At 39.7% G+C, this 25,678-nt stretch overlaps 2 protein-coding genes across 3 annotated transcripts in view; one reads left to right on the top strand and one right to left on the bottom strand.

The window, feature by feature from the left end:
- LOC307021219 (uncharacterized protein) overlaps positions 1-25,678 on the bottom strand; it is a 616,546-nt gene that overhangs the window by 203,727 nt on the left and 387,141 nt on the right. The window lies entirely within an intron of this gene.
- Positions 1-25,678, top strand: part of LOC307021236 (uncharacterized protein) — a 146,535-nt gene that overhangs the window by 7,379 nt on the left and 113,478 nt on the right. For both annotated transcript variants that reach the window (XM_079653178.1, XM_079653177.1), the window contains 2 exons: positions 1,585-1,706; positions 8,491-8,538. In XM_079653178.1, coding sequence (XP_079509304.1) covers positions 1,585-1,706; positions 8,491-8,538 — 170 coding nt within the window. The remainder of the gene's footprint in view (positions 1-1,584; positions 1,707-8,490; positions 8,539-25,678) is intronic.

Below are 25,678 nucleotides of genomic sequence, written 5' to 3'. Positions count from 1 at the left end.
AATTGGTGAACCTGCCATCATTGTAACTTTGGAAATATTTTCGGTCAGGCTGTTGAAACACCAAGACTGCCTGTTAGCTCCACTGTCGTGCTCCATGTGTGTCTCTGCATGGCTCCATTATTTTCTGCTAACTCTTCAACACACACAAAGTTATTTTGAAAATGAGTGAAAACCAACTAAACTTAATATTTTGTCAGACAGAGAGACAAAAAGGAGGCAGGCATATGCATGTTGACACACACTAGAATGATTTCCATAGGCCTGGTGTCTGGTGTCAGTTACACGTAGCTAAAGTTGTGGCATCACACATTCATCTCAAAAGTCTTGATTTTACCCAAAATGTGTCTTGAGACAAGAAGTTAATGTGTTATTTTTCAGTTTCACAGCTTGTCTCAGAGACATTAATGCTCAGTGAGATATATGCCTGGTCAGTAATAAAAACTGCTTACACAGAATCTGATGTGCTACATTAAAAACCCACCCTTTGATTAAAGGATTTTCCATCTGAAGATGGATTTTCACCTGGAGCAATCTGGTTCAACTAAAGGCCCAAAAGAGACAGGAGCTTCTGAGGCAGCAGTTTACCCCACACAGATGACAGCTAGCCCTCACTGCTGCCTCCCACGCTTGTATGGGATGAAACCAACAAATGTGGCTCCTAGCTACTGTCCAATGTTTAGCTTCAAAGCTCCTGTATGGGAATCCTCACTAAAGGAGGTTTCTGATCAATCTGAGATGCTGCTTTCTGTGGCTAACCCCCGCCCCGGGCTGGAGGACCACATGTATGGCAGCTAGCGTGATGCTACCCACGGCTTACCTTTTATGTCCACTCCTAATTGAACCGGGACGGATGATTTTACTGCGAGATATAAGGAGTGTTTCAGCTTTGAGTTCAAAGCCACTGTTCTGAGTTGTGAGTTGTTCTTTTGCAAAATAAGTAAAATATATTGTGCAGTGAGCCATTAATTAATTAAATTAACATGCTTACTTACTAAATAAACCAATAACTGTATTCACAATAAAGACCACATTTTCATTTTTTAATTAAAAATAATTGTATAGCTTCTGAAAATAGTGCGTTCCACTGTACCAACGGCTGGAACTGCGCCAGAGCACAAACTGTGTTCCCGTTTGTGTTTACTTCCTGTTTCTCTTCTTCTGTTGACCAACTCTCTCTGTCTAGAAACCTCTTTCCTGATCTTGTTCTCTTCTTCTTTTCTTAACCGGGGACAGTTTAACCATCATGAATCAATGCTCTAAGTTTACACCAATGTCAAAATAAATGAAATGGATGGATAGAATAATAGATAAAAGTGTCTCTAAAGAAAATAAACATTCAAATTGAATAATGAACTACAAGTTCGAATTAAAATAAAATGTAATAAACAGTCCCAGATTTACCATTTATTTTATTAAATAAAGGTCTCATGATTAAGGGAGCAACAGTGTTTTGTATGCTGTAATAGTAAATAAGTTGCAATATAAGCGAGAACATACATTTTAGTTGGAACTAGGATTAGCCTTGGATGCAAAGTGAACACAGTGCTCCACCATTCATCGCCTCCATCTCCTCTTCCTCCACAGAGACGTCAGAGTGCTTTATTTGCAGGGATGTTGCACATCGAGCCAGTGACCCACTGAGGAATTTCTGTGACTGCAAGAATTTACTTTCCCATCATGTGTGTCTGTCCACCTGGATCCAGAAGGTAAGAATGACTCTCCGTGTGGGGAACCTTGATATTTCAGTCTGGCTTGCTCTCCTCATCAGCCATTTGTCAGAATTTGAGGGAATAAAATGTCTTTGTTGGTCTTCCAAGAGTGAGTAAATGTGTTTGCCATGTTTGCATTCCTTATTGAGACAAAACGTAGCTGTTTGCCTCAAGGTAATGAGCTACCTTTCAAACAGCAATACCAATTAGTTTTAATGAGGGTTTCTAACAATGATAACAAGTCATCGTGACAGAGTTGAAGCACAGCTGAAACAGTGAGAAGTGCCTCATAATGGACTGGCAGGAGTCCAGGAAGCTATCATGCACCCAACACCTGTCACCCCGCAGGATGGCTCATTTACATGTGTAGAGCCCTTGAACCAGCTACTGATACAGCGGTCACTGATGGGGCTCCCAAAAGATCACTTTACACTCTTCTCCGTGAATGAAATGTTAGCTTCTGTAGGTGCCATACATCTGTCTTTCTGTTCAGTCATGGTGCTTATTGCTGCTCATGCTAATTACTCTTCCACCGTCCATTCCCAACAAGCTGCTGCTGCCAGAACTGAAAACATGTATAATTACCTCTTATATAAGTTTTATTCACAGAAATAATTTTCTTTTTAAATTTACTAAAAAGTTGTGTTGATGTGATGAATTTAAATTAAACTGCAGAGTAACCTCTCTGGTGCAATTTATCAACCTACCAACCTCCATGTGCAAATAAGGGCTGAGCAATATCTATTATATTTTAATCGTCATTGCGATGGCAACTTGTGATGAACACATTATAAAAAAAGACGATATCAGGGATTTAGTTAAAACAGTAGGAAACTCATTATTTTTCTTATTTATGCCTTTTGTGTTCAGTGTGCTTTCTTTTTTTTTAATAAAAATCACATTATGGTATCAAAAGTACAGGGTGAAAGCACTGCATCACAACACACGCTATTCTGCACATCAGATATGCACTAAGACATTTCCTATATCAAGAAAAGATCAAATGACTATATTTAATATTACAAGCATCACTCTTAGTCATGACTCCATAGATAATTATCCCCCAACCCTGCTGTACCCCTTGACCAAATGGAGATGTGTAGTCTCTTTTAGCTCATTGTGTTGGTTTTACACCCGACAAATGTACTGTTTTGGTTTACAACTTTGGCAACCTTAGTTTAGTAGTAGTAAAGTATGGACAAACCCATTGTAAATAATTAGGAAAAAACTACCGAATGACAGATTTAGCAACTAGCTGATGAACATACAGTAACAGAGCGTTTGGAAACGGAAGAGGTAAAGACAAAAGTAGACCTAAACAGAGAGTAAATTATGGAGAAAGTAAAAACACCACTCCAATGAATGCTGTAGTTGCTAATCCACCAATTACTCAGGTCAAAATGAGTTACTAGTCAGGAGGATTACTACGCAGCCTGTGAAAACAGTTGTATATAGTCTTATGTCAGTGTGGGGGACCTGAGGGGGGGTCAGCTCTGCAGAAAATGACCCTGATGAGGTCATCAGAGTAGTCTAGGCTCAGGCTTTGAGATTTAAGTGCACAACAGCTGTGTTTGATTTGAGAAAACACTACCCAGTCGAGATTCGCTCACGACACAATAAGAACACAGTGCACACACAGTGTACTAATGGAAGTATCTGAACTGAGGGCATGGAGTTGTGTTGGCATTTAACATGCAGGGAATATCTGAGAGATGCTACTGGGTTGCTTTATAGGAAGTATCCAGTATTAAGGGCACTTGTTTCATATAGATACTTCAGTGGTGCAGGAATGAGTCCTAAACCCCAGAAATGTGTTTTGCACTTTAAGGTTCCCTCATCTCTACATTAACATTTGTATGTATACATATTTGGTTAGATTCCAGAAAAAGGTCTGTGGTTCCATTACATTTCATGTAGCTTATGCTTCGATCCAAAGTCACTTGAAATAAGTACATTCAACCATGAAGGAAACAACTGCAAGAATCCAACAGGTACATACTGTAGCTGGCTGTAAACCGAACCAGGTTAGGTGCTTCTGCATCAGCTCCAACTTCAGCCAAACCTTCCACCTTAAGCCAAAGTGCTGAGTACAGGACCCAGGATAGCAAACAGGCTTGTTTAGTGTAGTGAGCCGACGATGGTTATGATGATGATGATGATGATGATGATGATGATGATGATGATGATGATGATGATGATGATGATGATGATGAGGATGATGATGATGATGATGATGATGATGTAGGAGATTAACATGTTTTGTTCTACGACATAAATGACATGGTGAATTTGCAAGTATCATTAACAAGTGTGTTTGCCACAGATCTTATTTTCTGCGATATTCCAGAATTCAATAGAGAAATCCTGTTAACTCTTTGTGGAGTGAGCCCTTGTGATGCTAACGTCCGGATCGTCCGTAATAAAGATGTCACTGCACCACTCTATTGTCGTGATATTCAACAAATCTGCTTCACTTATATTGAAGAGTATATATTCAATCTTTATAGCGCAATTCAACAAGAATATGGGAAGTACAATATCATGCCCTTGAGCTTTGGATTACATTCAGTGAATCTGCTCTTTGCCTCTCTAGTCAATCTATGTCTCTTAAGCACTTTTGGATTGTACAATATCTTCAATATGAGGTATTGTATTTCAGAACAAACCATCCATAAGTCACTACACTGTACACATAATGTTTAAGTGAGTGAGTGAGCTATAATGACATGCAATAATTGTATATGAATTAAGGATAAATGGAGCGTCTGCAGTTGAGTGGTTTGCTGTTGTGCCGTCCACTCTCTTTGGAGACTCCACAAGTGGTAGACAACATGCTACAGCAGACCTTTCATCTGCACCACCCAGCTGTCAGAGTGAAGAGCCACTTCCATTAAGTGTGTGTCTTCCCACTATACAATTATATACAGACACACACGCTCAGGCTCCTGAAGCAGACACACACACACACACACACACACACACACACACACACACACACACACACACACACACACACACACACACACACACACACACACACACACACACACACACACACACACACACACACACACACACACACACACACACACACACACACACACACACACACACACACACTCACACAGAACTCGGCTCTGTGTTGAGTGTGTGCCGATGCTGCGAGTCTACTTTAGTTTTTGTGTGTGTGAGAAGCAGAAGGAGAGAAATAGAGAGGGAGAGAGAGAGCGTGCGACCTTTTAGAGTGCTCAGGGTAGGGAGGCCCTTTCCCTTTTACAGAACAGAAATCAGCAATTGACCTGTCACTTTTGCTCTGATAGCCATCTCTGGAAAGCAGGTCATGCCCATATGTCTAAAGTGCCTCTTAACCGCATTTTATGAAGCCAGAAAATGTAATCCAATAATGATTTGACTTGCGAGGGAGAAAGCTAGCCAGCTGGGAGTGATAGCATGCATCGTTAGCACTCCTAAAAGCAGGCCGAACAAAGAAGGTCAAATTCAACGTTCTTATTTAATTTCAGCCACAACAGAATGACACAGATGTTGTCACTAAACAGCAGAAAGGCTGCATTCAAACACAACAATGTAGGACTGGTATTCATTTCCACAACTGTTGATGCATACTTCAGTGTTTGCAGCAGAGGACTTTCTGAATGATAATAATCAGCACTGAGGCCAACCATACGCTATCTTTTTTTAGACTCATTTGTGTTCCTCCTCCTCTCCTTCCTCATTTCAGGTTCCCAAAGACAAATAGCATGGCACAAAACTAATTAGTAACCAGGAACTAGTTAGGAGATGCCCTTTGAAAAACATGTCCTGAGGCAGGATTTAAATATAGGGACAGAGTCAGTGACTGAGTGAGCCTGGGAGATCCCGGCCTGCAGGCGCAGCAGCACTTTGACCCCTGACCCTCATTATAGGGAGTGCATTCCTAGAGGGGTGAAACCTCGCAGCACAAAGTACAAGGGCATGGGAGGACTGTAAGCCCAGCCTGGTGTGTCTCACTGCCCAACAAAACGCGGCTGGTGACAATACAGGGCTGGGACCAAGCTTTAGGAAAGTAATGGTAGCCTATACACTTAGTTTCCCCACAGATACATATTTCTTTCATTTTTATACATCTGGTTTCTCTCTATTGAAGGTAATGGGATTCTGCACCAAAAATGCTTTTCAGAATATATAACCCAATCCATCTGATATAAAAGACATGGGAGTGAGTGGGGGGAATGAGGAGGGGGGTTTTGGAAATGCTAAGATTTTGCTAGCTGAAGATAGCATTAATTAAGTAGAGAGCGAAGCGATGACAAAAGTGTGAACTAGGGCTATACAGGAAACTTAAAAGCTTAATAACACATTCTAAATCTAAATTTGAATGCCTGAAGCTTACTTTTTTCCTTAGTTTGGTTAAAACCTGAATTTCTGAACAGTTACAGAACAAGCATTATTATTAACATGATATTATTATGTTTTAGCGCTTGCTGCGCAGGATTATTTCTTACTCTCATCAACATGTCCAATAACTCCACAACATTGTACTCCAAAAGTCAACCTTTATTAAGAAAACATATCATAACTTTTTTAATCCACAAAAGGTTTAAATCCAACACAATCTATACTCAAGGCTAAATGGTTTTTTCAAAGCTAAGATTAAATACACCCACTGCAAATCCTATATGTAAAAAATAAGATGTTGTGCAGAGCTAACATACTGACCTGCTGACCTGCAAGCATGCCCTTGCCTATACATGTGCATGCCCATGTTTCCATCTAATTGCAATGGTGTGAAAAGTGAGTTCACCCCCCCCCCCCCAATCAGTCTCTCATGGGTTGATAATTCTCAAACAGACTTGGTTTACATTCATTAGAACAACACTCACAGCAATCAGGCCACAGTGCCAGGGGCAATGGTCCTCTTCATAAAATCACATTGCCTAATAGCAGTTTTCTATAATTATATGCCATAAACATCTATCAGGAAGTGCCCGTGTGTGTGTGTGTGTGTGTGTGTGTGTGTGTGTGTGTGTGTGTGTGTGTGTGTGTGTGTGTGTGTGTATGTGTGTGTGTGTGTGTGTGCGTGTGTGTGTGTGTGTGTGTGTGTGTGTGTGTGTGTGTGTGTGTGTGTGTGTGTGTGTGTGTGTGTGTGTGTGTGTGGGTTTGGCAGTTTGTTTGTACAAATGCTTTTCTTGTTATTTGCATCTTTACATACTTAGCACCAGCTCAGAGATTATTGCCAGCGTTATTTTGTTCCATGTGCAGTTCTGTCATGTGAAGTGTAAATTAAGTGTGCGCATTACCAAACAGCTAGTTATGTATGACTTTTCATTAATTGCTAAACCTACAGTAGCCTGGAGGTGCAAAACACAACAACAAGGACAAAACACACAAGCGATGAAGAATAAGGAAAAATACTTTTTATATGATTTTATTTTTTTAAGAGCATAATAGGCACGTACACACCGGAGTACTTTTCCCCTTACTTTTCCCGTTTAGTTCCGTTAGTACCCCTTATGTTGCGTTCACACCAAAAAGAATACTTAGTGCCGGGAACTTTTACCCCCATTTTTAGTGCCTGCTAGAGAGGTGGTAACAAAAAAGTACCAATTTCTATTGGCTGGGCGAATTGCAAACCACGCCCCGTAAAACTCTGAAAAGTGTTTTGAAGCCGCCATTGTATTTGCTGGCATTCACATTATTAGCATTAGCGCCGCGCACCAACAGAGAGAGAATAACTTATGGCAACACAAAAAAAAACATGGGAGCGGTGGAGTGATGAGGAGGTGTCGGCGTTCTGGCGATTTACTCAGAAGGCTTCAGGAGAAGCTGCTGGGAGTCCCAGCAGCTTCTACTGAAGCCAGTCCCCAACTCTGGGGACTTCCGGCCGGGGACTTGGGGTGGCAGTATACACCGTGAAGTTGTAAACCCAAAGCAGAAGAAGACGAAGTGACGTCAGCGGCTCATTTGCGTAATCTTCCCTCAGAGAAAAGCACTCCGGTGTGAACGCGATTGGTACTTAGTGCCCTGGGGTACTACTTTGTGTGAAAGCGGTTAATGGGCTTGCATTTTCCTTCTGTGTTATTCACCATACACTAGCATTCATTTTACATATAATTATCAATACCATAAATAACATAGAAAAAGGCTTCTATGATGTAGGTCAGGCCTAGTGTTACGATAAAATGACATAAATTGATGCTTGAATTTATATAAAAACACATAACTTACCTATTGAATTACGAAACAATCAATCACAGTTGAATATTATAGCTAATAATATATCATCATTAATTTATTTTAAATAAAATCTGAAAAAAACAATGACAAAGCACTGCAAAACAACATATCAGATGTGAATATCAATATATGACAAATAAAAACAGGACCCTGACTAACCAGATGTCTTTGACCTTTCAATTTTTTAATAAATGTTTTTTAAATGGTGTTTTTATTTTGTTAATATGCTTGTAGGGTTATTTGAGCACATTAAATACCACATAGTATAATCATTATTAATACTTTTGGTGTTAAGGTGATTGTAAGCCCTAAAAATCACAAAAAAAGAAATGTGAAAGCGCAACAATGTGAAACATTTTCTGACCTTTTTTTCCAACTATGTATGTTTCCCTTTTTTTATTGTGTTTATCATCCTTAAGAACTTTAGGTTAAAGACACAATCACATTTTCTAAACAATGATAATTCATTTGTCCCTTGTGTCATTCTACATAAGTCCAGCTTTATGGATGTTGTTCTGAATCACTTTTAAATGCTGTTTCCTTGCAGGCCTGTGAGAGTGAACACAGACTGCACTGCATCCTCTGCAAAGCCAAGGTAAGCGTATTGATGTGTGTGTGTTTGGAGAGGGAGGGTATTATACAAATAGGGAGGGTATTATACACATTCAATGAGGGATCTGATGATGTCTCATTCTTTTAATCTTACTGTGAGAAATGTTGGTAGCAAGCATTTAAACAAACACTGTTTAAGTCATTAGCTAGTGCCTGCATATCAGAAAGTAGATTGAAGCAGCACAGATCCATAATACTAATGAGCAATCATGTCTTTGTTTTGCTCGGTGATTTTGCAGATTTTGCAGCAGTTGTGTTGCTCATGAGCCATCTTATAGTCCTTATTATTGCACCAGAAAGAAAGCAGAAACATTACAATATTTGGCAAAGGATACAAGTCATGTAATGACCGAATCTGTATTCATTTCATGAGCAAAAATTAATCACGCCTTCCTGTGGTACGTTTCTAATGCAAATTTCCCGTCAACACATTGTGTCTTGTGTTTGCCAGTTTATTCGTATAAAATGGTGGAGCTGATGTGTCACCACAGATGGGGTTGCATGCTGGATAAGGTGGCTGCATTACTAACCATGTGAGATTAGGAAGTGTGCTGTTGATGTGTTGTATGTATTCATGCGTGTGCGTGGGTCAAAGCACAGGCTGGATACTGAGTGTTTTATTCATTGTTTGCTCTACAGCGGCGGGTTGACTATGTGATCTTTGCTGTCTGTTCTCGTGTGTATGTATGGCAGGGATCCACTCTGCGGAGGAAAATGTCACAGTTACTCTGACAACAACCTTTTGGGATTTTAAGATATACACACATTCACACGCTGATGGAAGTTAAATGAAACATTTAACTTCCATCTCCGCTGATTGTTGTTATTCATCGAAAAATCTGTCTCCATTTGGGGTCAAAGACCAATGGGTGCACAGTGTGATTCTGTGTTTTATACAAATCAACATGTCTCTATTACATACGGCTGAGTTGTTTTACCAACCGGGTGTCAAGTATGTTTTAGGATACAGGATTTTAAGTATAACTACATTTTGCAATCTTGTAAATTTTGCACATATCATTATTAACTACAATGATACTCTGGCTATTGCACATATATTTCCAAAGAGGATAACATTGTTTTTGTCTTATGCTGATTCAACCGGTTTGTACAAAACCAAACAGATATTAGATCGTACTCCGGACTTGTAATAATAATAATAATAATACATTTGATTTATATAGCACACTTTAAAGACAAACTTCATCTCAAGGTGCTTCACAAAGCTATATCGAAAAATAAGTAAAAAGATATCTAAAGGAGCATATTGGATAAAATATGGCAATATAAAAAATAAAAGGTTAAGAGCATAAAAGGTTTAAAAATAAATAAATAAATAAAGTAAAGGACAGTCAGTAAAATGCGGTGTGGAACAGGTGGGTCTTGAGGCATTTCCTAAAAACTGAGAGTGATGCCGAGGTCTGTATGTTCTCTGGAAGCTGATTCCACAGACGTGGACCCGGGGAAGAGAAAGCACGGTCTCCCATGGTGACCAGTTTTGTCCGCGGAACAGCAGGAGATTGGAGCTGTCTGACCTGAGTGTGCGAGAGGTATGGGAATGTTTTCTGTTTAGCATTTCCTGTAGGTAGGTGGGGCCAGTGTGGTTGATGGCGTTGAAGACCATTATGAGGACTTTGTAGTTGATCCGGTGTGTTACAGGGAGCCAGTGGAGTGAGTGAAGGATGGGGGTGATGTGCTCTGATTTGCGTGTTTTTGTGAGTATCCGGGCGGCACAGTTTTGTACATATTGTAGTCTCTGAGTGGTTTTTGCTGGAATGCCTGCAAGCAGAGAATTGCAGTAGTCAATGTGGGAGGTGATGAAGGCATGGACCAGTTTTTCTGCATCCGGTTTGGTGAGGGAGTATCGCATTTTGGAGATGTTCCTCAGGTGGTAGTATGAGGCTTGGCAGACCGTCTTTATGTGTGCTTGGAATGAAATGGATGAGTCTAGTTTCACACCAAGGCTCGTTACAAGTGGGTAAAGGGGAATGGAGTGGCCATTGATGCTGATATGAGGGATATGAGTTGTTTGTGTTTGATGTGGTGTTCCAATCAGAATTGCCTCTGATTTGCTGCTATTCAGTTGGAGGGAGTTGTTGCTCATCCAGTGGTGTATGTTTTCCAGGCATCTTGAGACATTTGAAAGTGCCAGATGTTTATCCGGGGCAGTTTGGAAATAAATCTGTGTGTCATCAGCATATATGTGGAAGCTGATGTTATGGCTCCTCAGTATTTGTCCCAGGGGCAACATGTAAATTAAAAAGAGCAGTGGCCCAAGTACTGACCCTTGGGGTACACCAGAGGTGACACAGTGTATGTCGGAGGTGCTTTTTCCAAGACGGACATATTCCTGTCTTCCTGTGAGGTACGAGTGGAAAATGTCCAGAGCCTTGCCATCGATTCCCACCTCCTGGAGTCGCCGACACATGATGCAATGGTCAACAGTGTCAAATGCTGCACTTAAGTCCAGCAAGATGAGTAGGCTTGGGGAACCATCAGCAGGTCATTTAGAACCCTGACCAGAGCTGTTTCAGTGCCGTGAGCTGGTCTGAAACCAGACTGGAAGGTTTCATAGAGCTCATGAGTATGGAGATGTTCATGAAGCTGAAGGGCAACAACTTTCTCCAGAACTTTTGCTAGGAAAGGCAGGTTTGAGATGGGGCGGTAGTTTGTGAGTACCTCAGGATCCAGATTGTGCTTCTTCAGGACATGTGTGATGGCTGCCAGCTTGAGGGATGGGGGGACCTCACCACTCAACAAGGATTTATTAATTATGATGGTGGCAGTTGGAATAATGGATGGAGAGCAGGTTTTCACTAGGGAGGTGGGGATAGGATCAAGGGCGCAGCTAGATGAGGTCATAACTGAGATGATTTTTGAAAGCTCAGCTTGCGTAACCTCCGTGAAGCAGTTTAGGGTTGGTGCATTTGATGGAGCAAGTACAGGATGTTGTGGAGAGACAGGTTGGTTTGAGGAGGCTTTGGCGATGTTAAGCCTGATGTTTTCAATTTTTGTTTTAAAGACTTCCATAAAGCGGTTGCAGTCATCGGAGTGGTTGATGAGGGAATAAGCTAGTTAGACAGTTTTACCGGTAAAACTGGAAATCAATCCACCTCTTGTTGGTTATCAATTACAGCATTTCATATTTGGAAGACACATCGTGTTGTTAAATTTGTATTCCACTCAGACAAGGGAAGTTAGTTAGCAAGACTCATTAGCATGATAGCTTCCAGTCTTTGAGGACTTATCCTAGCTTCTAGTTAACCTAGCTCAGAGGCTGGCAACCTTTACTATCAAAAAATACATTTTGTCCCCGTTTCCACCACATCAAATTCTGGAGCTGCAAAAACGTATATATTTCATAGCACAGCTTAGAAAGTGTTTTCATTATTATACTATATATACTCGAACAAAAATAAAGAAAACCGTTGCAAAATGTAAGATATTACAGCAATCTTTACCCAGAAAATAAAACTATTATGATGAGTAGAAAAAAATACACTGGCATGTGTAGGCCCTCTCTGAAATAAATTAAACACATAACTGTGCATGCCTTTTTTTTCCTTTCATATTTGGAAATTAAAAGACATAAAATAACAGCTGACTGAAAAACGTATAGCTCCAGCCTATTATCTAAATGACATGCCACTTATGACCTAAAACAGTTTCAGTGTGCTGTCATTGTTTTCTCCTTTTTTTCCTCAACCACATAGCAATCAAATTTTTCAGTCCTAGCAGAGATAAACAGGCTCAGCAAACATCGTGGAGGAAATGTTGCCCGTCTCATTAATACATCCGGTTTCCACGGTGGAATTTTACAAAACCTAAGATAACCATAAATGGCTATCTGCTTTGGTTTAGTGATTTGCAGTATAACATGAGGTCCCAATGGTGGATCAATAGAGGTTTTGGAATATCTACTGTACCAAAATCTGTGATGGTAACCTGCAGACTCTCACCTGCCTGTAATAATGTACCTCAGTGTTGTTGAAAAGGAAGTCATTTTGACTATTTCCTGTTTCCCTGTCAGTATTTGGCTGCAGGCAAACACATTTTATAGGCATTACCACCATCTCTGCCCCTCTTTTACCTAGCAGCAGGCATTTCTTGCACTTTTTCAGCATCTCAAACTAACCATTGCACTTGTCTTCGTCCATTGTACGGAAGGCACGTCATCAATTATTAATGGCGAGGAGAGACATCCCACAGAGAGTCATGAACAAGGGTTAGTGGCAGGCCTGGTGAATGCAGCGCTGCCATTTAGAGAGTGATTGTTGGGAGGCTACTGTATATTGATATGAACTCTGCTGCAGTAAGTTAATGCATCTGTATAATAACATTTTAATGTCTGCGGTGGCATGGCCATTTAATATTTGTCCACAGAGAGATGTATATGTACATCCGCAATGACTGTAATGATGATAGTGATAATCATTTGCGCTGCTATCACTCTGTAATGTGTGACTGCAATCACCCTTGGTTAACATTACGAGGCTTTAGCCATTAAGACTTTGAGCAAGCAGTGCTCATCATAAAATCTCCAAATGGATGTGCCGGCCTTTTCATTTTCCAGCTTCTTTTTTCTTGTTGATGTTGCTTTTCCTTGAATGTTGTTTTCCCCTTTTTGCAGCGTGCTCTCAAATGTGGGCCATCTGTATGAGTTATGCTAATTTGTTGGGGCAATGAATGCATTAATTTCATTAGCACATGGCCTCAGAGCAATAATTACCAGAGTAGGTGCGTCACAAGCAATCATGTTAATATTTGCCAGTTAATTATTAAGATTTTGTTCTGAGGGACCTGAATTTGACACGAGTCGCCGAGGGAGAAGAGAGAGGGGAAAGTTAATGCATTCCAGTGGCCGAGGCTAGGTGCTTGTTGTTGAGCACAGCCTGTTGGGGGGGGGGGGGGGGGCCTACTAGCACAATTGTTGCATGTTGACAGCTCACATTCTGGACTAATTACTGTAAATAGCAAAGGGCGATCTGGTGCTTGGTCAGTCCAGGAGGGCGTCATTAGAAATGAAGGAGGTCCACAGACGCCTGATGGCCTGCTCCTCTGACGCAGCCGCTGGAGAAGACTCTGGTCTGAGTGTGAAGGAGGAAGAACAATCACAGCTCCTCGCCATAATCAGCCCGGGTCAGACACAGAGCCGGGCTCCCTTAAAATATAATAAAATATCTGCAGTATTGGTAGGACAAGTGGAAAGCCGTGCAGATATCAGAGATAGCATCATAGGTAAATATCATTTTTGTGACAGTATATAATACTTTGGATTAGCTAGCATGCAAACACATGTTTTTTTTTTATTTACTGAGTTTTATTTCTTACAAACACCTGCTTAAAAGGCGTCTCTCAACATGTGGAAATGTGACCCTCTCAGTGTTTTTGCATTTTTTTCCAACTAGGAAATCTCTTACCAGGGAAGCTATGACTGTTTACTTTTCGAAATAGCAGATTATAGAGTCTCTCCAGCCACGATACATAGGGTTAGTTATGTTGTCCTCTATTACATACATTTATGTATTACTGATTATTAATCTTGGGTCTTTAAACAAAAGCTGTCCTGTGAAGGAAATAAAGGAATGAAGATGGTTTATTAAAATTGCAAAAAAAGCATTTAAAATATTTTCTTTACTCAAAATGATGTACAGTGTTAACATTGTGAGGCCTAAGTTGCTCATTTGAATTGTTTTGTCTTTTCTAAAAAATAGTGTAGTATGGACAATAAAACCTCGTTTTATAATGGCAATTAAAGTCATAATCTATAAATCAATCCAGACAGAGTCAATCAGTCCAGAGAGAGTCAGTCTAAAGGCCCTGACACACCGAGCCGATTTTGGCCGTCGATAGATGTCGGGCCTTCAATGAGAGTCCTGTCGCCCCACTCAGATTGGTGTGTCCCGCACCGTCGTGTCTTTTCGGCCGTGCCGACACCTTTCGCTCCCGATTCAACATGTTGAATCAGCTTAGCGAATCACTGCATGAGAAGCAAGGCGGAAGTGAAGAAGGCACACACAGACGGCTATTATTTTTCATTTTCCAGTACCGCACTAAATATGTCTTCGATTATAAGTCGTTATGTGAAACAGTCTGTGATGGACGAGAGTGAAAATGGAACCCACGCTATTTGTTGTTTGTTTATATCACGCAGTCTGTTCTTCTTCTCTCTGTGTATCACGCAGTCTGTCTTCCGGTTGTTGCCTCTTTTGAATGACGAATACACACTACCGCCGCCTGCTGGAAAGGAGAGTTATCGCGACTCACACATGCGCAGTGCGTACACGCTACTTGGCTGTTGGTTGAAGTCTTTGCGGTGTGTTCCAGTGCGACTTTTTGGCCAAGACGCAGGAGACGTGAGGCGACACAACAATCGGGTCCATCGGGACGTGTTCTTTGGTGTCAGTTTGGTGTGTCAGGGCCTTAACCCGAGAGCTTAGTTTCAACTCCACGTTCATATAACTTCAAATCTCCTGACAAGATTCTGCACCGTTTCTCAAACCTTCCCCGCCCCCTGTCTCTCAAGTGTCTCCTTAAAGGTGCTAGTATTTATACTCCCATCCCCCTCTTTGAAGAACAAATTATGTTAATCATCACTTGATTATATATGGAAAGCAGATTATCCTTTGATTTTTGATGAACTCAGCAGCTGTCAGACTCTTCATTTGACTAAAAGCAGGACATTCTGCAGAGTCTCCATGTCACTAAGCTGCTGTCAGGACACGAGACGACACATGAAAGGGATTCCTGCATGGCTCTCACAGAACAATGGAACATGGCCTTGAGGTGTGTGTGTGTGTGTGTGTGTGTGTGTGTGTGTGTGTGTGTGTGTGTGTGTGTGTGTGTGTGTGTGTGTGTGTGTGTGTGTGTGTGTGTGTGTGTGTGTGTGTGTGTGTGTGTGTGTGTGTGTGTGTGTGTGTGTGTGTGTGTTCGCACGTTGCTGGGTCCCAAACTTGGACACAAAGGCAGATATCTCTTAATGTTCGTGCTTGCTTTCTTTTGCTTTTTCAGTATTTTATTTTTATTTTAGGAATCATTGTGTTAAAGTTGAACTAGAATTTTAATTTCCTATATTTCTTATGACATGATGTTCCTTTTCTTTAAGAGGATAAATCTGTTTTTGCCAGTGTTTGACTGACAATTATGGCTAGGAGAAGTGCAGAGTACTTACGTGGTGCGCTACTGCTGCTAACTAGAAGATGTTATACTCTGCTAATGTTGACACGCCTTTTTAAACAAGCTCACATTGAGTAACCCATCGTCTGTCCCTTCACAACATTCACTATTTGTGATGACCAGTGTTGGGAATAACGCGCTTCAAAGTAACTGTGGTGGAAATTCCACACTTAATCACCTTCTGGTAAGAAAATAACAAATATAGGCCTACAAGCATAAACCAAAGTTGTGTTATTTTTTAATAAAGAGTTATAGCATTTAACAGAATCAATCATATTTCTAGCTGGAAAGGACAGATAACCTGTTCCACTGATGTAGCACAATAATCTGACCAAGCAATGACTTTATACAGGGAAAGAGCAAAAGATGGGAAGGGGAACAGCCAATGAAATGATTGGTGGCGAGACAGGGGTTAAGTGATGATAATTCGCCTGATAATGGTCACAGTGACACCCGTCTGTTGAATGCTAAAGAAGAAAAGGAAGCCAGTCTGTGTATTGAATGTGTGAAGAAGCTTGGGAGTGATAGCTGTAGCTTACATCAAACTGAAACTGTGGGTACAAACCATAGGTAAAAACTCAAGAAAGAATGTATATATTTGTATATGAGACTTAATGATACATTTACTACAACAGTAACTTAGGAAAACATGACGTTCAGACAGAGAGAAACAGAAGTCTACGCTGTCTTTATTAGTAAGGATAAATAAGGATTTGTGCTGATGTGGGCATGAGGTTAAGCTATATATTGTTATTTTTCATTTGATTTATGGTGCACATCAGTTGATGTTTAAGAGAAAGCACTGTATATATATAATTTATTATTATTATTAATCTAAAAGTAATGTAACTATTAGTGTAAATAATTACTTTCAACAGTGAGTAACTAAGTAAATGAAGGGATTACTTTTTTCTAAAGTAAGTAGTATTGTGTAATGCATGACTTTCTTTGAGTAACTACCCCAACACTGGTGATGACCCATGAGGCTGCTATGTTTGTATTTTACTTGGAAAGTGGAAGCTAGCAAGCTAAGCTAAGTAGCGGCTGTTTTGAGAGTAGAAGTTGGTTTGCCAATCTTGCTAACTTGCATGTAAGTGCTATATCCCAATATATACTAGATAGTGTAGATCCCTTTTTCATTTAGTAAAAAAAATACTCAAGTCTAAACAGTAAATATTTGTACATTCTTTTTGTTTTAATGTTTCTAGCTGTTATTAGGAATGTTCCAAATCTGATAATATTTTCATATCATGTTCTTAGCCAGTCCTGGGGAAGATGTATAAACGGTGTAATAAAACATATTCCATCTCTCACACTTCAACTGGTATTTTTAAAAGAAAAATGTGCAGTGGAAATGTGAGCACCTCATGTGTCTACATCAGACCAGGCCTACACACAGTTTCATAGAGCTATATGGAGAATATGATAGGCTTAAATATAAGGTGAGAGATGTGTCTCGTATAAAAAAGGAACTGTTTAGGTTTTTTCCGAACAAATGTGCAAGCATTTAAAAAAAAATCTAAAACAGGTTCATTAGCCAATAGTTTTATGCATTTGACCCCTGTTCTCAACAAATGTATGTTGCATCTGTATTTTGTGCAAATTCCTCAATTTCTTTTGGATGAAAAGTAATAAAGTCAACCAGACAAAAACAAAAAATACAGCATGTGGTTTGGTTGGATAAGGTTACAAACAAAATTGAATTTCCCTGATAGCAGGGTCAGTCTCAAGCCATTATTCCAGGCAAAGACATGGACTCTGGGTAATTTCACCCTTTTTATTTAACCCCCATGCCCTCCCTCCCTCTCCTGCCATCCATCCTCAGGCACAATTCATTTGAATTCCTGTTCAGGAGGGTCCTGAGGCTGATTCAATTAAGTTTCCTTTAATTGGCTTTCAGGCATCCAAACTGAAACTGATGGATAATTAATAACAGCCCCAGTTAGTCTCTGCTCTGTTTGCAACCTTGGAAAAATCCCTAAAAAAATGGAGGCAAAGTGGACCCAATTTTCCACGTGTCTGTTTTGGTTGTTCGATAAAGCTGTGAAGAAAATGTGGTCACAGTTACTGTGTGGTCCCACTCTTAGTATACCATTCAACTCCTTGTCAACACTCTAGAAGTTTGGTGCAAACTTTGCACCCACAGAAACACTGCAGACGCCAAAGATAATATGTACTGTTCTTCAACCCCATCCAAGCCATCAATTAGTGATAAAAGTTTTCACTCTGTTCCTGTTAAGCCTTTACAGAATGTTCTTTTATGTGTTCTTCACTGAGGCCCATAGTACAAAGCAAACACAAGACTAAAACATATCTATTTTTCTGTCTGACAAGTAGTCCTCTTTGGGTATGGCTGACTCTTTGTCCAGAGAAAGAGAAATCATTTTCAGATGCATTACGATTTAGGTGGCTGACAAAAGACAAGTTGTGAAATGGCAGGAAATGATATGCTGTTTGGAGTTCACAGCCATGAAATCAACTTTTCCTCTGACTATACTTTCCCCCCAGAGTCTGCCTTTGTCTTCAAACAGCGCCAAAGCAGTCATTATGCTCAGGCATAATGCACTATAATGACAGTAATTTCAATATCACATTTTCAGATGTTCGGCCTTAATTCATTATGGTTAAGTAGCTTAGTTGTAATTCACATTTCTACCCTTCTTAGCTGAGCGCTCAAGGAATGAGACGTCTAAAGCAGGACAGGAGAGCAGGGACATTTAAATACTGCCGAAAACATGAGGCCTGGGAAAGGCCTTGCATAGTGGTACTGCATTTATATTTTGTACACAATATCAAGCTTATTATATAGGCCAACAGATGGCAAGATGCAGCAAATGCACATGTACGAGATCATTTCCATCTCATCATATCTACCGGAATAGATATCAGCATGCAGTCTTGGTTCAACCCTGTCTCACAAAAATGACGTTCCCACAGAACTAAACTGCATTCTTAATTACGTTTAGCTAGAAACTTATTTTCTCCCACGTCACGTTCGTTATGAACGTATCTCAAATACGTTTATTTTCTACATATCTTCTAGAAACATATTTTCTCCCACGTTACGTTTCTTATGAACGTATCTTAAATACCTTTATTTTCTACATATCTTTGCCATTTATTGTCTTGCTTATAATAATGATAATAGTCATTTATAAATATCATTTTAAAGCACACATTTGAAATCAGTAGGCGAGGCTGTAATTTCGCCAGCTGTTACTCTCATGAACGAGTCGGAAAATAATAGTTTTAACATGCCAAAAAGCTGCTGTGTCGTTTATTGCACCTCAAACATTAAAACAAATCCAGAGTTACGTGTTTCTGTACTTCCTCTAAGAAGAAAGGACAGTAACAGAAGATCTCTGTGGCTTCAGGCTCGATCGCCATTCAAATGACAGCGTTGGTTTGCCCAAAAGTGGGCGGGGCTGTAAAGTGACGTAGATTTTACTCTCATCTATTATTCAAAACCATTCTATTTATTCTAACGTAAATTACATGCCAGTGTTTTATCTTTTTATTACTTATATTTTTATACTTTATTTCCTATAAGTTATATCTGAAGCAAATTATGTTTCTGAAGATGTGTAGTCAATTCCACCCTTCAATGTAGCATAAATGTGAACTCTCATTTCAGGAACAATACCGGAAACAGACGTAGGAAAGATCCTCAGCTCGCTGATTGGATGTTTTAGCCGCAATGCACGTTTTTAAAGATATTACTGATTTTCTTTGAATATAAGAATGTAAAGAGTTGAGAGAATAGTCAGCGGATTTGGGTGATGGGAGACACATCTATGGAATCACAATTTCTGTCCTTTCTGTCTGTGATGTTTTATAAATCAGATGTTAATGTGTAGAAGTAAAACACGAGAAATAGTATAGCAATATCCTGTAAAATTATGTAAAAACATGAATAAAACAAAATATCTTCAATGTTATACATACATAAGTGTCCTACACTAATAATACAAAGTTATTATTAGTATGCCGTGTGTACCTTGTGTGCACCGCCTAGTGGTTAAAGCACGTTATCAAATTATTTTTGTTGAATAATGTTATTTTTGTTGAATAATGTTATTTGATGAAAACAATATTAAGAGTACATACTTTCATAGGGGGAAAGTAGAAGGTCAATGATAGAAATATAGAATATAAAAAATCAAGAAGATACTGTAAGTGATCTCTACAATAAAACAGTTTTGTGCAGGATGTACAAAGATATTAATATGGGGATGTGCAAAACAGACAAACTAATTAACCTTTTTTAACACATTAAAGAATACTTTAGGTTAAGGTCTTCTTTTAAATAAGAAAAAAACTTTGGGGGTGTCTATCTACAGATAAATATTAAGCCTGACAAAGTACTTAACGTCTAATATATTGCTTTCCTGCAATGTTAACTATGTTGAAGCACTTATTTTAACTGATATTATACACATTAATTATACTCTTATGTAGATAGTATAAGAAATGTGCAGAATTTGACAGTTTAATGGTGGAGGTATACACATATTGATAGATGTCTTGTAATGCACTGTTGAGGAACCTGTGATCCAAGTGTTTCATTCATTGCATAACTACACCGTAGTTGTGTATATGATATGTCAATAAACCTTAGAAAATCTTGAAATCTTGAAAGGGATGTGCAAAATAGCCATAATATACAGTTTTTAATTAACTATTAGTAGAGAATAACGATTAATGAATATACTTTATAGAGATCTGCAGATAAATGTTTAGTCTTCTCAAGAACCAACTATAAAATATCTCTCCTGATTGTTGGCGCTTGACAATCACCTTACCTGCATTTTAATCAGGTGTAACTAAAGTCTGATTCAAGGGTTGTTTATATTTCACATCATTAATCAGAATCTGCAAAGTAACCAAAATAAATGTAGTGGAGTAAAAATACCAGGTTAACCTTTGAATTGTAGTGGAGTAGAATTACAAAGTAACAATGAGCTGTCATGTGGGTATACATTAATGCTGCCCATTATGGATACAAGCGATTTTCCCCCATTTAGTAATTACATGTTTTAAATTTGTACACACCTATTTGTTTCCTATCGCCTAAACCTCCAGGGCTGTTCACAGTTTAATACTGTCAACTTCTAATTTTGGGAAAAAAGAAAACGTCTTTTAAAACTACAATTCCCAGTAGAGACGTGCCATAGAACATGTTGAAGTCTATGTGCGAAACACAATAGCCAGCATGTGTAGTTCTGGGGGGCGTTCAAGTCCAGTTTTGAATAGTCTGCCGTGGTTTCGTTCCATTTCAAAGAGCTTGACGCTCGGCGTAACCTTGGCGCACTGCCACTCCAACACGTCCAAGTGCGCATAATTTACGTAAATTAATCATATATTTTTGATTACAAGGAATAGAAATATGATTCAGATATCCGCGGAATCGCTGAAAGTGTAGCTTTCCAGCGGTATCTTTCCAGCGGTATCTCCTATGAGACTGTAACCAGGGCACAGCAGCCAATGTGGCCGCTCAAAGCAGCTTGACTTTACACTGTGTGGGATTGGTGGATTGGTGTGTCCGTCAAGGAAATCTCGGCCGGCAGCCATCATGGTCTGAAATGACCAATAGACATCGAGAAATCACTAAGGACCTACCCATCAAGTAAAAAAAAACATAAACCACGTGTCTCCCATCAGTTTATATCTGTGAGGAGAAAAAGAGAGACAGAAAATGGCTTAAAAAAAAACGTTACAGTCGCCGACTTCGCTAGAGATTTTTTTCGCTAGCAGCAGTGAAGATAGAGCCTCAGAACCTGAAGTCTTCGACTCTTCTGAAGAAGAAGAATAAAAAGACAACAACAAGGATCCATTTGGACATGGGTAAGTGTAAATATTACAGTAATAGTGTCCTGGCAATGTGTGGGGAATACCGCGAAAATAACAATAGGTTGATTGATATATTTTTTCATTTTTTTATGAACTTTTTCTTGGGACAAAATAGACTCTCCATTAGCAAACGTTTACTCTGTGTTAACGTTATTTTGGTGTGTAAAAGTGAGATTACATGTGAAGATGATTAAATGTATCATTTATTCGTCCCACAACGGAGACATTTACAGTGGCTATAGACATGTTTTTGCCATCGATTATTGTATCATACAGTTCTGTACAGATGAGGCTGTCATAGATTTATGTATATGTTTGCCTGTGATTATTTTATCATACTGTTCTGTACAGATGAGACTTTGTCATAGATTTATTTGTATGTGTGCCTGTGATTATTTTACCGTCCTGTACAGATGAGACTTTGTAATCAGATGTAGCCTATGTATATGTGTGTCTGTAATTTTATACAGAATGTAAAGTAACTTGAAATACCTGTGTGTGTGTGTATGTGTGTGAGAGAGAGACTCCTGTCCAACCTCCTAAACTTTCTTTTTATGTGTGCATTGTTATTTGTGCTTGAGCAACATTTTACTTGAACTTTATTTCAATGCAGTAATTATTGTCCTACATTTTAATTTGTTTTACAGAGAGGTTTTACAGCTGCCTGGGCCTAGTGGCCCACAGGCGGCGTTTATCCAGCAGCCAGAACATCCATCTGTGCCTGCCCCCAGGTCAAGATCTACCGTGGCTCAAGGGCCTTCACCAGAGCCATCACCATCAATCAATCAATCAATCAATGTTTATTTATATAGCCCAATATCACAAATGTTACATTTGTCTCAGTGGACTTCACAGTTTGTACAGAATATCAGTATGACAATACGACACCCTCTGTCCTTAGACCCTCACATCGTACAAGGAAAAACTTCAGGAGAAAACCCACAGTTTAAAGGGAAAAATGGGAGAAGCCTCAGGGAGAGCAACAGAGGAGGGATCCCTCTCCCAGGACGGACAGACGTGCAATAGATGCCGTGTGTAAATTGAAAAGATAATACATTTGTAACATAGGTAGTCCAAATGTTTGGAAATGCATGTGTGTAATAGGAAGATGAATCCACGAGGATATCCATCCAGGACTTATGATCCAGGACCACAGCCACGACTCAAGATCCAGGACTCGCGATCCATGACACAGGACCGCAGGATCATCCATGACTCCGGATCCCGGCGTATATACACACCAAAAAGAAAGAAATTTGGGGAAGCTGGTTTAATCGGAACATGAGAGTACACAGGTATAGACAGAGAGAAGGAAGAAGTAAGATGTCTCCCGACAAACTAAGCCTATCTCAGCAAAACTAGGGGCTGAATCTAATCAGCCCTAACTATAAGCTTTATCAAAAGGGAAGGTCTTAAGCGCACTCTTAAAAACGGATAGGGTGTCTGCCGTCCGAACACAAACTGGAAGCTGATTCCACAAAAGTGGAGCTTGATAAGAAAAGGCTCTGGCTCCCATTGTACTTTTAGAGACTCTAGGAACAACCCTGCATTCTTGGAACGCAATGCCCTAGTAGGACAGTAGGGTATAATGAGTTCTTTAAGGTAAGATGGCGCCTACCCATTAAGGGCTTTGTAGGCGAGAAGAAGAATTTTTAATTCTATCCTGTGTTCTATAGGGAGCCAGTGTAAGGCAGCCAGAACAGGAGTAATGTGGTCCCTCTTCCTAACTCTGGTTAGTACACGAGCTGCAGCATTTTGAATCAGCTGAAGCGACTTGACTGACTCTTTGGTACACCCTGATAATAAGGAGTTACAATAATCCAGACTTGAAGTAACAAATGCATGGACTAGTTTCTCTGCATCATTTTGAGGCAAGATATGCCTGATTTTTGCAATGTTACGTAGATGGAAGTAGGCGGTCCTTGAAATTGATTTTATGTGGGCGTTAAAGGATAAATCCTGATCAAATATAACACCAAGATTCCTTACAGTCTCACTGGAGGCCAAATTAATGCCATCCATAGTTAGTATATCTTTAGATAATAACTTCAGTTTTGGTCGTGTTTAACATAAAAAAATGTAAGGTCATCCACGTTTTTAAGTCCTTGAGGCAGTCTTGAATTTTATTTAGATGATTAATTTCATCAGGCTTGATTGATAAATATAGTTGAGTATCATCCGCATAACAATGAAAGTTTACAGAATGATTCCTTATAATATTGCCTAACGGAAGCATATATAATGTGAACAAAATAGGTCCGAGCACTGAGCCCTGTGGCACTCCATGGCTAACTTTGGTTTGCGTGGAAGATTCATCGTTGACACGTACAAACTGAGAGCGTTCAGATAGATAGGACCTAAACCAGCCTAAAGCAGTTCCCTGTATGCCAACTAAGTGCTCTAGTCTTTGCAATAGGACATCATGGTCGATAGTATCAAATGCAGCACTGAGATCGAGCAAAACAAGAATAGAGACAAGTCTCTTTTCTGAGGCTATTATAATGTCATTTGTGACTTTAACCAGAGCTGTCTCTGTGCTTTGATGTGTTCTAAAGCCAGACTGAAAATCTTCAAATAAATCATAGTTTTTTAAGTAATCACACAGCTGTTTTGCGACTGCTTTCTCAATAATTTTTGAGAGGAACGGAAGACTAGAAATAGGTCTATAGTTGGCTAAAACCTCTGGATCGAGGTTGTGCTTTTTAAGAAGCGGTTTTATCACTGCTACTTTGAATGATTGTGGAACATAGCCTGATAATAAAGACATATTCATAATATTTAATAAAGAACAGTCACCCAATCTCCCTGCTGCTCGGGAGTTGCCGGGGGACGGCTAAGAGGAGCTACCTTTTGCCGGTCCGCACCGGCTAACATGGGCTTTACTGTAGCTGAGTTTCTTTCTAAGATGCGGAGCCGGGCTTCTATGGCTATGATTCCCGCCTCCAACCTAACAACTATACTACATTTAACACATGTATCGGTACCAGTAAAGGAGGTAGGGAAGTAACCAAACATGAGACAGTTATAGCAGGAAATAGCACCCGAGGGTGGGGAAAGAGCCATGGCTAGCTATCAAGCTAAAGTAGCTACCGTTAGCAAACCCGAAAAGAGTGTAGGCAACTGTGGAGTTACAGTCGCTAAGAGAAGGAGAGTTGTGAGTGCTTAAGCTGTAGTAACGTGTGATTACAATGTCAGGCAGTTGCCGTGATCAAGAGTTTTAAAACGATCGATTAAGTTTAAGATAATAAGCTATCAGCAACAGAACAGGCACACGGGATACCCGGAGATGACAACAACAACCGGAAGTTACAACATGCTTACCGCAATAGTGGTCCGAGGACCAGCAGACCAGCATCACTACAGCTGCCTCCATCTGCTGCTGCCACCAGGTCAATATACACCTCAGCACAAACGCTCCACCACAGCCATCACCTTCAACCCAGCCAGCAAGGAGGTCTCGTGGAGGTCTCGTATAGCACTTGTACACCCCACCTACACAGCAGCCCATGCACCATCACCCCCATATTCACAGCAGCCAGACCCACTGTCTTGGAAGACAGACAAAGACCTTGACACTGTCTTGACATTTATAATGAAGAGTTGGTTGAAAGTTCTGATGTTCAATATTGTAAATAGTGAGATTTTCCAGTTTCTTATATTTATATAAATAGTTGGTTGAAAAAAACATATTTATAATAAATTGTTGGTTGAATGAAAAGTTTGAATGCTCAATTTGTATTTGTACACATCACATGAACCTTGGTATGTAATATGAAGTCATGATTCAGTCCCTGCTGTGGTGAAAGTAGAGTGATAAACACCTTTTTTACTCAAAATTCGAATTAATTTATTTTCATTTTAGACATGAATTACACATTTATATACAGTGTAATTCAAATATTTCACTACTTTTGTGATCCTAAGACTTTGTTAACCAAATCTAAAACACCAAAATAATTCGATCACATGAGTAAATTTGTGTTTTCACAAGAGTTTTGACGATTTTCCGAAAATCGGATGTCAAATGTTAAGCTTTTGAGCTACTTATCTCATCACACAGTGCTCTAAGGTGAGTAATTTAAATATACAGTATAGCA

Source organism: Notothenia rossii (genome assembly GCF_949606895.1).
Source record: "Notothenia rossii genome assembly, chromosome: 1".
Lineage (NCBI taxonomy): Eukaryota > Metazoa > Chordata > Actinopteri > Perciformes > Nototheniidae > Notothenia > Notothenia rossii.
The sequence above is the reverse complement of the archived record's forward strand: the minus strand, read 5'-3'. Positions and strand labels throughout refer to the sequence as shown.